Genomic DNA, 14,624 nt, shown 5'->3' with positions numbered 1-14,624 from the left:
TGAAACTTATCCCTCAGCAAGCTGGTTTTACACATGGAAAATCATGTATAATCCAAATTCTGTACTTAGCAGAACATATAAAAAGACCTCATCTTTGCACACAATACAATCACCTATAGATTGTTTTTCCAGAAATTCTGTAACAAACTTTGAGACTAACAGTTTGACAGTATTGTTACGACTCACATACAAAACACAGTCTTATGTCATTCTTGGTGGGGAGAAAGAGCCGATGGAGACACCTAATCATAGTCAGTTTTTCCTATATGCAGATAATCTTGCAATCACGACTTAAGGAGGACTTTAGAGGACATATAGCAGAAGCCAGATAAAACAGTGAGAGACTTGCCAGATTATTATCAATATAGTTCCAGTAAATTGAATCCTTTGAAGGCTCAAGTAAGCACTTTCCATGTTCGATCGCGGCAAGCAAAGCGAAAGCTGAATGTTTTCTGGAATTATACACATTGGAACATTCGGGTAAACCATCCTGTTTTATTGTGGCGTTGGATAGACATCTAACATGTAGTCACCACAGCAAAAAGATCAGTCGGAAGGTGGCCTACAGAAGCAATATTTTGTGAAAACTCATGAATAGTAAATGGCGAGCAAAACTTACTGTCCTTAGAACTTCTGCACAAGCACTGGGCTTGTATGTGACTGAATACTCCTGTCCAGTGTGGACCAAATCAGCCCTCACAAAGAAATTTGACATACCCTTAAGAAACCATGTTGAATAACAATGGGGTGAGTGAAGTCCATGCCCCTAACAAAGCTTTACAGAGCTGCTGGTCTTGCAAGTCCCAGATCCCAAAGAAAATCTAACAAATTCACAGAGAGGATCAGACAAACCATCAATGATCAACATCCTCTTTTTGGCGCTGAGTTTGAGCCTGGATGAGTGAGGTTCCATAAAAGGTTCTTAAACATGGACATCCAGGAGTCATCATCTTCGTATCTACCAGCACACATAGTGCCTGGCAGCTCCACAGGAAGCTGTAAAACATGGAAGACCCTGAATTGTGTAAGAATAGGAGTGACTGTGTGAAAAAAAGATGACTGCTGAGGTTCATGGTAAAGTGGATGATGATAAGTGTGATTGTGGTGCTGTGCAAGACATGGAACAACTCATGGCCTGTACTTACAGATGCAACCTCAACAATTTGTGGATGGACAAAAAAGAATCATCCCTGGATGTGACCCAACACTGTCATGTTATTGCAAATTTTGGTGACAAGAATCTCAGTAAGTTAGCTTACTATGCCTACTTTCATTCACTGCTTTCGTATGGCATCATATTCTGGGGCAATTCATCATTGATTAGAAAAGTATTCATTGCTCAAAAACGTGTAATCAGAATAATTGCTGGAGCCCACCCACAGTCATCCTGCAGACATCTGTTTAAGGATCTAGGTATCCTCACAGTATATATATTCACTTATGAAATTTGTTGTTAATAATCCTACCCAGTTCAAAAGTAATAGCAGTGTGCATAGCTATAACACCAGGAGAAAGGACGATCTTCACTATGCAGGGTTAAATCTGACTTTGGCACAGAAAGGGGTAAATTATGCTGCCACAAAAGTTTTTGGTCACCTACCAAACAGCATCAAAAGCCTGACAGATAGTCAACCAACATTTAAAAATAAATTAAAAGAATTTCTAGATGACAACTCCTTCTACTCACTGGCTGAATTTTTAGATGTAACTTAAGGGAGGAAAGGAAAAAAAAAAACTAGCTTAAACATTAGTGTCATGCAATATTTTGTGTATTGCAATATCTTGTACAGACATCTTTTATTAACCTGACACGTTCCACATCATTACGAAGTGTTGTATTCATGATCTATGGAACAAGTATTAATCTAATCTAATCTGTGGCATCAACCAGTGGCCTCTGAAGCAACATAAGTAGGTCTGCATAGTGAACAACAGCCAGACTTTTGTGTTCATTTGGTTGATGTTATTACGCTACATTCTGACTGCATCATTGACAGTGAGTATTGCATTTTTGATGAACTCACTACGGTTTACTGTGTTGTTCAGATTCTGAGTTACTGTTTATTGAAAATTGTATGTGGACTTGTACTTCGTGTAAACTGTCTTTGAGCCTTACGTTCACTAAACTAGATGTGTTTCACACCTCAGCATTGGCAATGAACCTGCAGTGCTACAATATGTACACAACATTGATGAGAGTTGTGGGAGCTAAACAACAATAAATGCTCTTACTTCAAAAACAGTTCACATCTTGAGAGCAACTGCAGATGGCCATGCAACAGCAACAGTTAACAGTATTTTGAACTACATCATCTACGACACATGCGGTTCCACCATTCCCATTATTTCATGGTGGCACTGAAGAATGAGAAATGTACCTGCATTGACTACAGTCTATTGTTTTGCTGCTTTCAAGGTAAATAATCCTGATCTTCAGAAATCATTCTTTTTTATTTTGATTGTCTCTGGAAGTAGTGTGTCTTCCTAGAAAACTAAACCTCACTTGAAGATACTGATATGCTGTCATTCTCCAGGATCTGTGAAGTGGCTTTTGACTGGTAATCACAAATTGCATACTGTTTTCCAGATTGGAATTCTATCACTGTTGGCTTAAAGCTTTGAGTGGTCATTGCAATTTTGTGTGTGCAAATTAACAATACAAATAATTGAACCCTGCTTCTCTAAGCACGGTCTGGTTGCTTCTATACATTGATCTGTCTTTGAAAGAAATTCTTAATCTTGTGCAAAGTTTTACATTCTAACAAGAGACTGAAAAGCACTGACACACACACTCTGAAGTTTCAAAATTGTGAATGGCTACAAGGGACAAACAGCTGGCTCAGCCAGCACAGGAGCAGGCTGCACTTTGGAACAGTAATAGGAAACCACAGAATTCATCAAAGGGCACATTCTTGAAGCAAAAATAGGTAAACAACTTTTCTGTAGCATTGTTCAGATTCTAAATGTTCTTCAGGTAATTCTAATCACAGTTGAGCATCACATTCCCACCAAACACCGCTCCACTGCTTCCTTGTTCCAAATCTGCATTTGTTGTGAGAAATGTGGTCCTGTTAGCAATGTTTGTAATTCTTGAGCTTCTTGTAAGGCCATTAGTGATTCAGTGCATAAAATTCTACTTTTAGTAAAGATGGAAATGGGCAAGCCACAAAAATTAATAGGTTTACAAATTTTAAATAAAACAATAGTATTTTGAGTGGACATAAGAGCTTCAGCAATGGTTATCGATTGGAATATTTGTGTAGCTCTTGGAACACTTTTATTACATTCATGTGCCAAGAAAAGTATGTCATGTAGAGCACATGAGCTACAAATAAAAGGAACATTTTGAGGTGAAGTATCGTATCAATGTTTATCAACAATCTAGGAAAAGACAGATTGCTGCTTACTGTGAACAAGACATGTTATGTTGCAGACAGGCAAAATCAAGACACTTACCTTAAGCTTTCAGCCAAAGCCTTCATCAACAAAAGAGATTTGTTGGGCACACCACTCTAGCCTGTAAGGAGGAGGAGGAGATTAGTGTTTAACGTCCTGTCGACCACGAGGTCGTTAGAGACGGAGCGCAAGCTCAGGTTAGGGAAGGATGGGGAAGGAAATCGACCGTGCCCTTTCAAAGGAACCATCCCTGAAAGGATTTAGGGAAATCATGGAAAACCTAAATCAGGATGGCCAGAGACGGGATTGAACCGTCGTCCTCCTGAATGCGAGTCCAATGGCCTGTAAGGGAGATGCCACTTGTGGCAAATGTGGTAAGACGACTCATGAAGGAGTCATCCTGTCCAGAGTGTATTAACTACTCAGGAGATGGCCCATTCTGCAGTAGAGATTGCAGTGTCTACCTTAAAGAAAGAAAGGCACAAGAGCTAAAAACAACAAAACATATTCTGTATGGTGAGATAAAAAAGATCTATAAAGCAATGCAGCATTTCACTTTCACTGCTTCAGCTCTCAAAAAGCCCATTCAAAAGGCTGATGCCTGTGCACAAACTGAGGTTAATAGTGCCTGTGTTTGTAAGTGCAGTTGCAACAGTGTCATCTCTAAAGCATTAGACATCAGAAGAAGATAGGCCATAAACTGCCAGACTATTTAATGTCATTCTATCTGATGGTTGTAATGATTCTGTTTCTGAAATAATGGAATATGAAGTCTGCCTGAAGCTACCATCAAGCTCCATGACTAAGCATCCAGCAGTCACTGGATACCCACCCTGGTGGAGACAAGACAGGGTGAAAGAAAAACCTCACTGATAAAATGGTTCTCATACTACAGTGGAACATTAATGAGTTCAAAAACACATGTAGAGGAAATGAGATTCCTAGCAGGAGAATTTTCCTCGTGTTTTTGTTTTGCCAGAAACACATTTTAAACTTACTGACTCACCTGTGCTATGAAGCTATATCCTCCACCACAAGGATGACCTGACTGGGGAAATTGCCAAGCATGGGGTCACTGTGTTTCTAAATAATGCACACCACTCCTCTGCTCCGTCCCACGTTACTGACATGTAAGTAGTTGCAATTGAAATTTATATGGATCAAAGGACTAATATATACTCTGTGTACTTGTCACTAGGAGATGCTATAGTTTCTCTCACAGATCTTACAGAACAACACCTAACAAGTCCTCAGTGCCCTTAATGTATTAATGGGTTTAAAAACTACTTGCTCCAGAGACTCAGCTTTAGAGAGCCTAATGATGTCTTATGAGCTGTGTATCCTCAAGAAGGACAAGTCAACTCTTTTCAATGTTGTTACTGGATCATCTTCAGTCATAGACCTTTCTTTGTGCTCTACAGCCCTTGTAGATTCAGCAAAGTGGGAAGTCACTATTGAACTTCATTCTGGTGCCCACTTCCCACTCTGGATCCAGCTACCAATTGCAGCAATACTTGAAAATAAATAACCAATGTGAATGAATACCAGAGCAAAGTGGATGCTGTTCAGCCACCTGACTGCTTGAACAACAAGGCAGTGTCCAGGAATGCATGGATCACATCAGATGTAATGATCAAACATGCTCCCGGCTTATGCATTTTAAAATCATCAGGTCTCCATAGAAGGCAGCCTGTATCTTGGTAGGTCGATGAGTGCTGCTCAGCAATCCATCTTAGACATGTGGCTGTGTGATGTTTTAAGTGCCTCCAACAACAGGAAATCTTACAGACTTTCACATAGTAAGAGCAAGAGCTACACACACAAGAAAGGAGAGCAAGAAAAAGTCATGGAAAGCATTCCTGCACTTTATCAACAGCTCCACTTGTTCTAAAAAACGTATGGGAAGTCATCAGGAGCATTTCTAGTAAATACAATTGGGTACTTATAGCAATGGTGCTGAAGCAGGGGTGTCTGCAACAATGCCTGAAGAGATCACCAATATGTGAGAGCATTTTGTGATGACTACTGCCCTGTTAGCCAGGCTCCAGTGTTCTACCGCTACCATTTGACCATTGAGAAGGGTGAGTTGGACTTGATACCCAACAATTGTCTGTCATACACCTGCCCTTTCTCCATGTAGGATCTGTATTCAAGACTGTCTGAGGCTCGTGATACTGTGCTCAGTCATGACCAAATCCAATACAGCATGTTGCAAATAGCATTTAAAAAATCATCCTAGACTGTTTGAATTCAATATGACGGACAGGACAATTTCCTAACTCATGAAGAGAGGAAACTCTGATACATCTTCTCAAGTCAGAAAGGACTAAAATTGTCCCAGCAGTTACAGAAGCATCATCTTATCAGTCTATGTACAAAGACCGTAGAGCAAATGGTCAGTTGTCATCTTGTCTGTAAATTAAAGACCAAGCAGCTCCTTAGCCACTTGCAGATTGTATCCAGGAAATTTTGATCCACTGTTGACAACCTGACCCTGCTAGAGGTGCTATTCAGCTGGCTTTCCTATGCAGGAAGCTTTGTGTAAGGACATTTTTTGACATCAGTAAGGCGTGCTTGGAGACTCAATATTTTAGTACAGTTATATCAGTGGGGCCTTTGTGGCTCCTATCAATGTTCATTCAGTCCTCCTTACCAAAGGGTATGAGTTGGTGACATGCTCCCAGATTGTTTTGAGCAGAAGAACAATGTTCCCCAGGAAGATATTCTAAGAGTCACCCACCCTCTTTGCCATAGCTATAAACAACCTAATGTCTGCAGCAAGAAGACCTGAACAATGCTTCTTATTTGTGGATGATTTTGTAGTTTGCAACAGTTACTCATCAGGCGTAATGAAAAGATTGGAGGAGTGGGCTGCAAAGGCAGGTTTTTATGTTTTCTGCAGGTAATTTTGAGTGTGTGTGTGTGTGTGTGTGTGTGTGTGTGTGTGTGTGTGTGTGTGTGTGTGTATGGGGGGGGGGGGTGTTTGTTGATTTTTAACAATTCTCATCGTATTTTTAAATTACCCAACATACAAACACATTTGCATTTTAAAGATTCTGTGATGGTTCTGGGCCCAGAAAACACTTAACATTTTCAAATGCCTTAGCCACAGATCTCGCGGAGTGGACAGGGTGCATCTGTTCCAGTTTTACAGGGCTTTTGTGAGACTGCAGCTACACTATCCGAGCACACTATACAAATTGGTGTAACCTTCTTACCCGAAAATCATTTGACACATGCTATCATGATGGGATCAGGTTGACCATAGGTACTTACAGGACCAGCCTGTACCCAGTTCTGTGGTAGGCTGGGAAGCTGCCACTCACCATCGAACAGCAACTCCTCATTGTATGTCAAGCAAATAAGATCCTTACTGTTCCCAATTCTCTAGCATATCTTACTGTTGCTTTTCCGGCTGTGGAAAACTTTTTCCTCAAATTATCCACAAGCAACCAGGCCATTTGGGATCTTTGTGAAGCATGTGCTGAGGTTGCTTGGTGTGGTGTAAGTAGAAACCCAAATCCAGGGCTGGAACCGACTGCCACCCTTGGTTACTGCTGAGGCCCAGAGTAATTTTAGATTTACTGTGCAATAACCTGCACTTCTGCTTTGTTTTTAATACAATATTTTATGATGTTTTGAATGAGCACCGTAACTATATAATCATATTCACAGACGGGTCTAAACAGGGGGACTTCATTGGCTGCTCTCTTGGTTTCTCTGATTGTGTCCTCAAGATCTGGTTACCTCAAGAATTCAGTGTGTTCAATGCAGAATTGTACATGATCTTGAGGGTACTGGATCAGATGACATGTGTTCTGACTGCTATATTCTTAATCTATTCTGACTTTCTGAGTGTGTGCAGCTCTCTACAACACTTGTACCCAGCTGGTAAAGTAGTCCAGAACATCCAGAATGTCCTTCTCCACAGGCAAAGGCTCAGGAAGATGGTGGTTTTTGCTGCTATTAAGGTACATGGGTATTAGTGGAAATTAAATGTACCAACTAAGTAGGTGTATCACAATAATCGGATAGTTCAGTGTGCTCTCCCATTATATGCTATCACTTCACTGTTGAGGTACAGAGTTGTGCATATATGGGAAAAAGAGTGGCTGGCAGAGAGACAATAAGCTGTGCTTAATGAAGCCAACAGCTCTGTGATAGCATAGCTTCTTCCAGCCACACAGATGGGATGACGTGCTTCTCACTTCTCTTTGCATAGGACAAAACACTATTGTGCATGGTTTCTTATTTTAATGAGAGGACCCTCCAGTGTGAGATGTTTGCGGCATGCAGATCTCGGTGCCCAGTGTTCTAGTAGATTTAATATAACTGGGTCAATAAAAAATGTACTCACCAAGCGGTAACATAAGAAAACACACACAAAAGTTATGGAGATATGCAAGTTTTTGAAGCCAGTGGTTCCTTCCACCAATGGTATTGAAGGGAAAAGAAAGGGGTTGAAGTAAAAGTACTGGTGAGGCTTAGGAAATGGGGAGAGGCACAAAAAAGTCACCTAGAACCCTGGGTCAGGAGAGATTTATTGAATAGGATAAGAAGGAAACTCTATCTTTCTCATCCTGTCCGGTAAGGCTCCCCTGACCCAGGGTTCTGGGTGACTTTCCCATAATTGTCACCATTTCCTAATCCTTCACAATCCTTTTCCTTCATCTCTCTTCCTTTCCCTTCAGTTCTTTTGCAAGAAGAAGGAGCCACTAGTTCCAAAAGTTTGCACATTACCCAAACTTTTGTATGTGTTTTCTCCTGCCACCAGCAGGTTAGTAGCCTTTCTTACCTGTCTAGTCATATTTAAAAAATATATATATTATTTTCATTGACACATTTTAGTGGATTGTGTTCTAAATTCTGACAAGAGGGCAGCAGCTAATTTGCAGACAGATTTGCCCTCTATCTCAATGACACAAATGATACAACTTCAAGATTCTGTGCAATGTTCAACTTTTTCCCCAAAATTTTAGGGAACTTTGTAACGTGTTATCAAGGTGTCTGACTCATGTATGTATTTTGTAAATTACCAGTGAGCCACATATACCTATGTAATTATTTTAGTTTTCCTCTTGTATGACTTGTGTTTTAATTATCAATTTTAGAACATCTGACTGTATTTACATTATCTTGAAGTTTGTGAGCTAGTGTGATTGTGTGAGTGACTGTGAGTGAGGTTGTTAGATGATCCAGTTTCCTTATCATCCTGAATCCTCCCCTTCACCACCATCTTTTCTGACCTGGACAGATGGGAATTATCTTGACAACATGTTCTCTGCTCCCAAAATTAACCCCTCCCCCCCCCCCCCCCCACCTGTGGTAATCTAATATCTCCAAACCCCCCACCAAGGAGTTTCTGTCCCCTCTGTCCTATCACCTCCTCCCCAAGTTATGTCCCCTCACCCTCATGGTGTGCCACTCCATGCCAATTCACCTACCAGTCTTCTCACCTTCTGTGATAATATTTTCCACTCCCAATCCCCCTTCCAGTCTCTTTACACTACATCTGACAACCTTGTCCGCTGCCATCAAGTCTCTCACTGTCAGTGCTCTTCTCTCCCCACACCTGTACCCTGCTATATCCCTCTCCTACCCTCTCTTCTCCCCATTCCTGATCACTGATTTCAGTGAACACAACAGTTGCATTTTGATCCCAACTGTCAGAGATAGCTGTCACGTGTGCATGATGTGTGCCTGTTTGTATGAATATATGTATGTTTTCTGTTCTTAAGAAGGCTTTGACCTTTCCATTGTTAGATGTGTTGTTTAATTACACAAGTACCGAATGTACAACATATTTTTTCTACTATTACTGCTACTAATACTATTAGTGTTGCTTCCATTGTCACTGTAAATGTGTAACTGTTGGTGATATATTTCAAACATACTTATGTAGTTTTCGTATTCATTGAAAGTGAATTATATTTTATTTTCAGATGCAGTCACTGTGCTGATAGAAATGGCAAACAGTTATCCTTTCTCGTAAAGAAAGGAACTGACTCAACGTTATTATGGAAGGGAACTGTTAAAATTTTGTGTGTAAAATTTGACCCTTCTACAAATCAAATCGAAGGGCATAGGCTCTTCAGCCTCAGTGACTTTTTGAAAGTAAGTGTTAGTTCAGTTTCCTTTTATTTCACTGTATTGCATTGCCTTCCGTTCACACAGAATTTACCATTACTGTTAAGCAGAAGGGCATTTAAAATTTCTTCCAATGCAACTTTTTTTCTGCAAAGTATAATTCAGTGCTGTATAGCCAAATTTCCATGTCTAACAGGTACAATGTTCTGCCAACGGACCACATTGCCAAAATGTTACACCATTGGACACAAAGATACACCCATAAATTTCTTTCATTGATTACCCTGAGAGGAAGTGGACAGTCACAACCCTTTTCTTGTTTTAGGTTTGCCGGTCTCTACAGAGTCAACTGCTAGTAGCAGAGCAAAGCAGTGATTGTGCAACCAACCAGCCAGTGACTGGAATGGAAGTTAACAACAGCCAGCATAATGGCAGTACCTCTAATACCTTTGAAAGCCCAGCATTAATGTCAGAGTCACATAGTTTGCCTACTCAGAGGTTAATTAACACATCCATGATACTGGAGGAGAGAGCCACACTTACAAGTGGTGCTAATGATTGCTGCATTTGTTTGGAGAGAAAACCAGATATAGTTTTGCCATGCACTCACAGCTACTGCGTGGTTTGTATAGAACAGTGGTAAGTTGCTTGCTGATATACAGGCATTTGAATGTAGTGGGTGTGGCTGTAAGTATTTTATGTCTGTTTGAAGTCACTTTACTGGATGACCACCATGCCTCCTCACTCTTCCCCAAGAAATTGTTTTTTCTCTGGAAATATGTTAAGACATTTTTATCTATCCTTTCATTGTTCTTCTACTTTCCTCTATTGTCATAAGCGGTGATTATCTGGGTAGAGGGGAAAGGATTGTCACAGCAAGAGGGAGCGAAGGAAACTACACTCCTGGAAATTGAAATAAGAATACCGTGAATTCATTGTCCCAGGAAGGGGAAACTTTATTGACACATTCCTGGGGTCAGATACATCACATGATCACACTGACAGAACCACAGGCACATAGACACAGGCAACAGAGCATGCACAATGTCGGCACTAGTACAGTGTATATCCACCTTTCACAGCAATGCAGGCTGCTATTCTCCCATGGAGAAGATCGTAGAGATGCTGGATGTAGTCCTGTGGAACGGCTTGCCATGCCATTTCCACCTGGCGCCTCAGTTGGACCAGCGTTCGTGCTGGATGTGCAGACCGCGTGAGACGACGCTTCATCCAGTCCCAAATATGCTCAATGGGGGACAGATCCGGAGGTCTTGCTGGCCAGGGTAGTTGACTTACACCTTCTAGAGCACGTTGGGTGGCACGGGATACATGCGGACGTGCATTGTCCTGTTGGAACAGCAAGTTCCCTTGCCGCTCTAGGAATGGCAGAACGATGGGTTCGATGACGGTTTGGATGTACCGTGCACTATTCAGTGTCCCCTCGACGATCACCAGAGGTGTACGGCCAGTGTAGGAGATCGCTCCCCACACCATGATGCCGGGTATTGGCCCTGTGTGCCTCGGTCGTATGCAGTCCTGATTGTGGCGCTCACCTGCACGGCGCCAAACACGCATACGACCATCATTGGCACCAAGGCAGAAGCGACTCTCATCGCTGAAGACGACACGTCTCCATTCGTCCCTCCATTCACGCCTGTCGCGACACCACTGGAGGCGGGCTGCACGATGTTGGGGCGTGAGCGGAAGACGGCCTAACGGTGTGCGGGATCGTAGCCCAGCTTCATGGAGATGGTTGCGAAGGGTCCTCGCCGATACCCCAGGAGCAACAGTGTCCCTAATTTGCTGGGAAGTGGCGGTGCGGTCCCCTACGGCACTGCGTAGGATCCTACGGTCTTGGCGTGCATCCGTGCGTCGCTGCGCTCCGATCCCAGGTCGACGGGCACGTGCACCTTCCGCCGACCGCTGGCGACAACATCGATGTACTGTGGAGACCTCACACCCCACGTGTTGAGCAATTCGGCGGTAACTTGTTGAGCAATTCGGCGGTACATCCACCCGGCCTCCCACATGCCCACTATACGCCCTCGCTCAAAGTCCGTCAACTGCACATACGGTTCACGTCCACGCTGTCGCGGCATGCTACCAGTGTTAAAGACTGCGATGGAGCTCCGTATGCCATGGCAAACTGGCTGACACTGACAGCGGCGGTGCACAAATGCTGCACAGCTAGCGCCATTCGACGGCCAACACCGCGGTTCCTGGTGTGTCCGCTGTGCCGTGCGTGTGATCATTGCTTGTACAGCCCTCTCGCAGTGTCCGGAGCAAGTATGGTGGGTCTGACACACCGGTGTCAATGTGTTCTTTTTTCCATTTCCAGGAGTGTACATACAACTAGCCCAGCTCGGGTGTACTGCTCTTCAAATAACGGTGGAGGAGAATTATATTATTACAACACTAGTAAGCTTTGTGCCACAGATGTTTGCTCTAAAATTCAGATTTAGAAGCCTAGCTATGAAATCCACAATAACTGGATAGCTCAGTGTATGAAATAACTTACTGTCCTTACCCTCCTCTATGGTTTGCAACAAAGGAGTCCTCACATCTTACTCTTTTTTTCTAATTATTGACAAATTCTGCTCTCTGAATTTACATCTATATGTATACTCCACCAGCCACTTTATCATGTGTGGCAGAAGGTAGTTATGGTACCTCCCACAACATCCACCCCCTCCTTTCTCTGATCAATTCAGAGGTGGTGCAAGGAGAAAATGCTTGTTTGTGGACGTCTGTATCATTTATAATTTCTCTGATTTTCTCATCATGATCATTTCACAAGGAATATGGGAGGACACAATGTGGTGACTGATCCTTCCTGAACTGTCGTTCTTTGATTTTAACAGTAGACTTCTCCATACATAACAATGCTTCTCTTGTAGCATCTGTCAGTGGAGTTTGTTGAACATCTCTGTAACACTCTTGTGTTGACATAATGATCCCATAACAAAGTGTGCCAATCTTTGTTGATATTCTGTATCTATTCTATTAATCATACACGGTAAGGGCCGTAGACCAATGAGCAAGTCACAAGAATCAGTCAAAAAAGTGTTTTGAAATTCTCCTTTTGCAGAGGAATTACATTTCTTTATGAATCTCTCCTTAAATCTGCTTATCCTGCTGTTTGTTTCATGCAGTTTGCCTATTTCAGGTTAGTGATTTATAGTAGGTGCTATATCTAGTAATTTTTCACCAGTAACGTGATCTAAGAGGTGCAACTGCCAGTCTCTACAGCCGTTGCCAATCTCCTGTGAGTCTTTGTTCTCGTTGTTACGGTCTTCTGGCATTGCAACCAGTCATGGGGCCTCCATTGTTATATATTTTTTTCACCCGCAGATGCATTTGACACACATAGTGAACTCAACTCCTCCTCCCCCTCTGTTTCCTTTCTCCTTCTGGCTGTCCACCTCATCTTTCCACCTCTGTCTGCCTTATCTCTTCCTCCTCCCTCCCTCCCTCCCTCCCTCCCTCCCTCCCTCCCTCCCTCCCTCTCACCCTCCCTCTGCCTCTGCCTCTGCCTCTGCCTCTGCCTCTGCCTCTGCCTCTGCCTCTGCCTCTGCCTCTCTTCTCTCCCCCTCCCCCCATCCCCCCTCCCCCTCTCTCCCCCTCTCTCCCCCTCTCTCCCCCCCTCTCCCCCCTCTCTCCCCCCCCCCCCCTCTCCCCCCCCCCCCACTTGAGACTTTATGGAGATACAGGCGTGCATGTTATTTAGAGCCGTGCCAAATAGGCTGCTCTGTATGAAGGGGGTGCTGAGTGGGAATAGTATTGACCTGCTTTGTAGAGCAGCCTACATGTCAGGGACTAGAAACTGTTTTCAAGCTCCTGGTACATAGGCTGCTGTATATGACAACCACTTTGTGGGAATAGTAACAGCCTACTTCGTTGACCTGCTGTGCAGGGTCTATACACATGGGTGGGCACAGCTGGGGGAAGCTTGAGATGGATAGACAAGGGGATGAGCACAGTGGGGGGAGGAGAAGATGAACAGAGAGAGAGAGAGAAGGAAGAGGAAGAAATGGATGGATAGAGGTGGGAGACAAAAAATGGACAGAGAGACAAGGGTAGGAAGTGGTGGACACAGGGGGGGGGGGGGGGGGGAGGAGGAAAAGGTTGCAATTTTAATATGCCCATACTTTGATTGAATTATGTTTTATACATTCTTTGAAAATGTTGTTATCATGTTAATTATATATTGGTATTATTATTTCAATGAAATTGTCCGTATACAGTGTAATATTGCTACAACTGATAAACAGTAGAAACAGTCTACCAAAGCTATGCAGATTCTAAGCCACATGTGATCGATATCTTACAAACACAGTAAAACACAACAAAATGCACCTTGAAAATTATTCATGAAAATAAATATGTTTTTAGCTGTCACTAGGTGTTATGTTCCTAACCCTATGCGGTGCTACAAATACCAGTGTTTTGGCCACAGTTTATGAACAAGCAAATCGTGGCTTTCAGCATTGAAGATTTTTGTGGGGGCACAAAAGATATGTCACATTTGTGATATTATCTAGGTAGCTGCTTACTTTCTGACAAATTTCTTTAATGAATGACTTATTCTGCGGCCATTCCTGAAACCACACTGATTACGTGGATTGATGATATGTGGAAATTAAAATCTTACCCCTCAGCTGTTTTTTGAGAAAATTTATAGCTGTGAGGCAGGCCTAGAGTTTATTTTATCTTTTTACTGTTTTTACCTCAGTCATGAGATCATTAAAAGATTTAATGATTATCAAGAAGAGAGAATCTGCAAATCCACAGCAGATTATTGTTATTATTTTGATGAGAACCTCATGCAATCCTACAGAATTTGAATTTTTGAGAAATGTTTAATAACATTAGAGCTTGATAAATGGGAAAGTTTAGCCTGGACAGTTTCTCTCTGTCATTGTCATTATACAGGGTGCACCCATCTGCAGGTGGTCGCTCATGTCAGCACCAATGATGTGTGTCGCTATGGATCGGAGGAAATCCTCTCTGGCTTCCGGTGGCTATCTGATTTGGTGAAGACTGCCAGTCTCGCTAGCGGGATGAAAGCAGAGCTCACCATCTGCAGCATCGCTGACAGGACTGACTGCGGACCTTTGGTACAGAGCCGAGTGGAGGGTCTG

General features: G+C 42.7%; 1 protein-coding gene across 4 annotated transcripts in view; it reads left to right on the top strand.

Moving 5' to 3' along the window:
- LOC126281267 (RING finger protein 141-like) overlaps positions 1 to 14,624 on the top strand; it is a 46,721-nt gene that overhangs the window by 19,022 nt on the left and 13,075 nt on the right. For all 4 annotated transcript variants that reach the window (XR_007551237.1, XR_007551238.1, XM_049980084.1 and 1 more), the window contains 2 exons: positions 9,339 to 9,510; positions 9,809 to 10,122. Coding sequence is in view for 2 of the 4 variants with exons in the window: in XM_049980084.1 (XP_049836041.1) it covers positions 9,339 to 9,510; positions 9,809 to 10,122 (486 nt within the window). In the remaining 2 variants the exon portion in view is untranslated. The remainder of the gene's footprint in view (positions 1 to 9,338; positions 9,511 to 9,808; positions 10,123 to 14,624) is intronic.

This window comes from Schistocerca gregaria, chromosome 7, assembly GCF_023897955.1.
Source record: "Schistocerca gregaria isolate iqSchGreg1 chromosome 7, iqSchGreg1.2, whole genome shotgun sequence".
In the NCBI taxonomy this organism is placed as follows: domain Eukaryota; kingdom Metazoa; phylum Arthropoda; class Insecta; order Orthoptera; family Acrididae; genus Schistocerca; species Schistocerca gregaria.
This window is presented reverse-complemented; position numbering and strand designations above follow the sequence as displayed.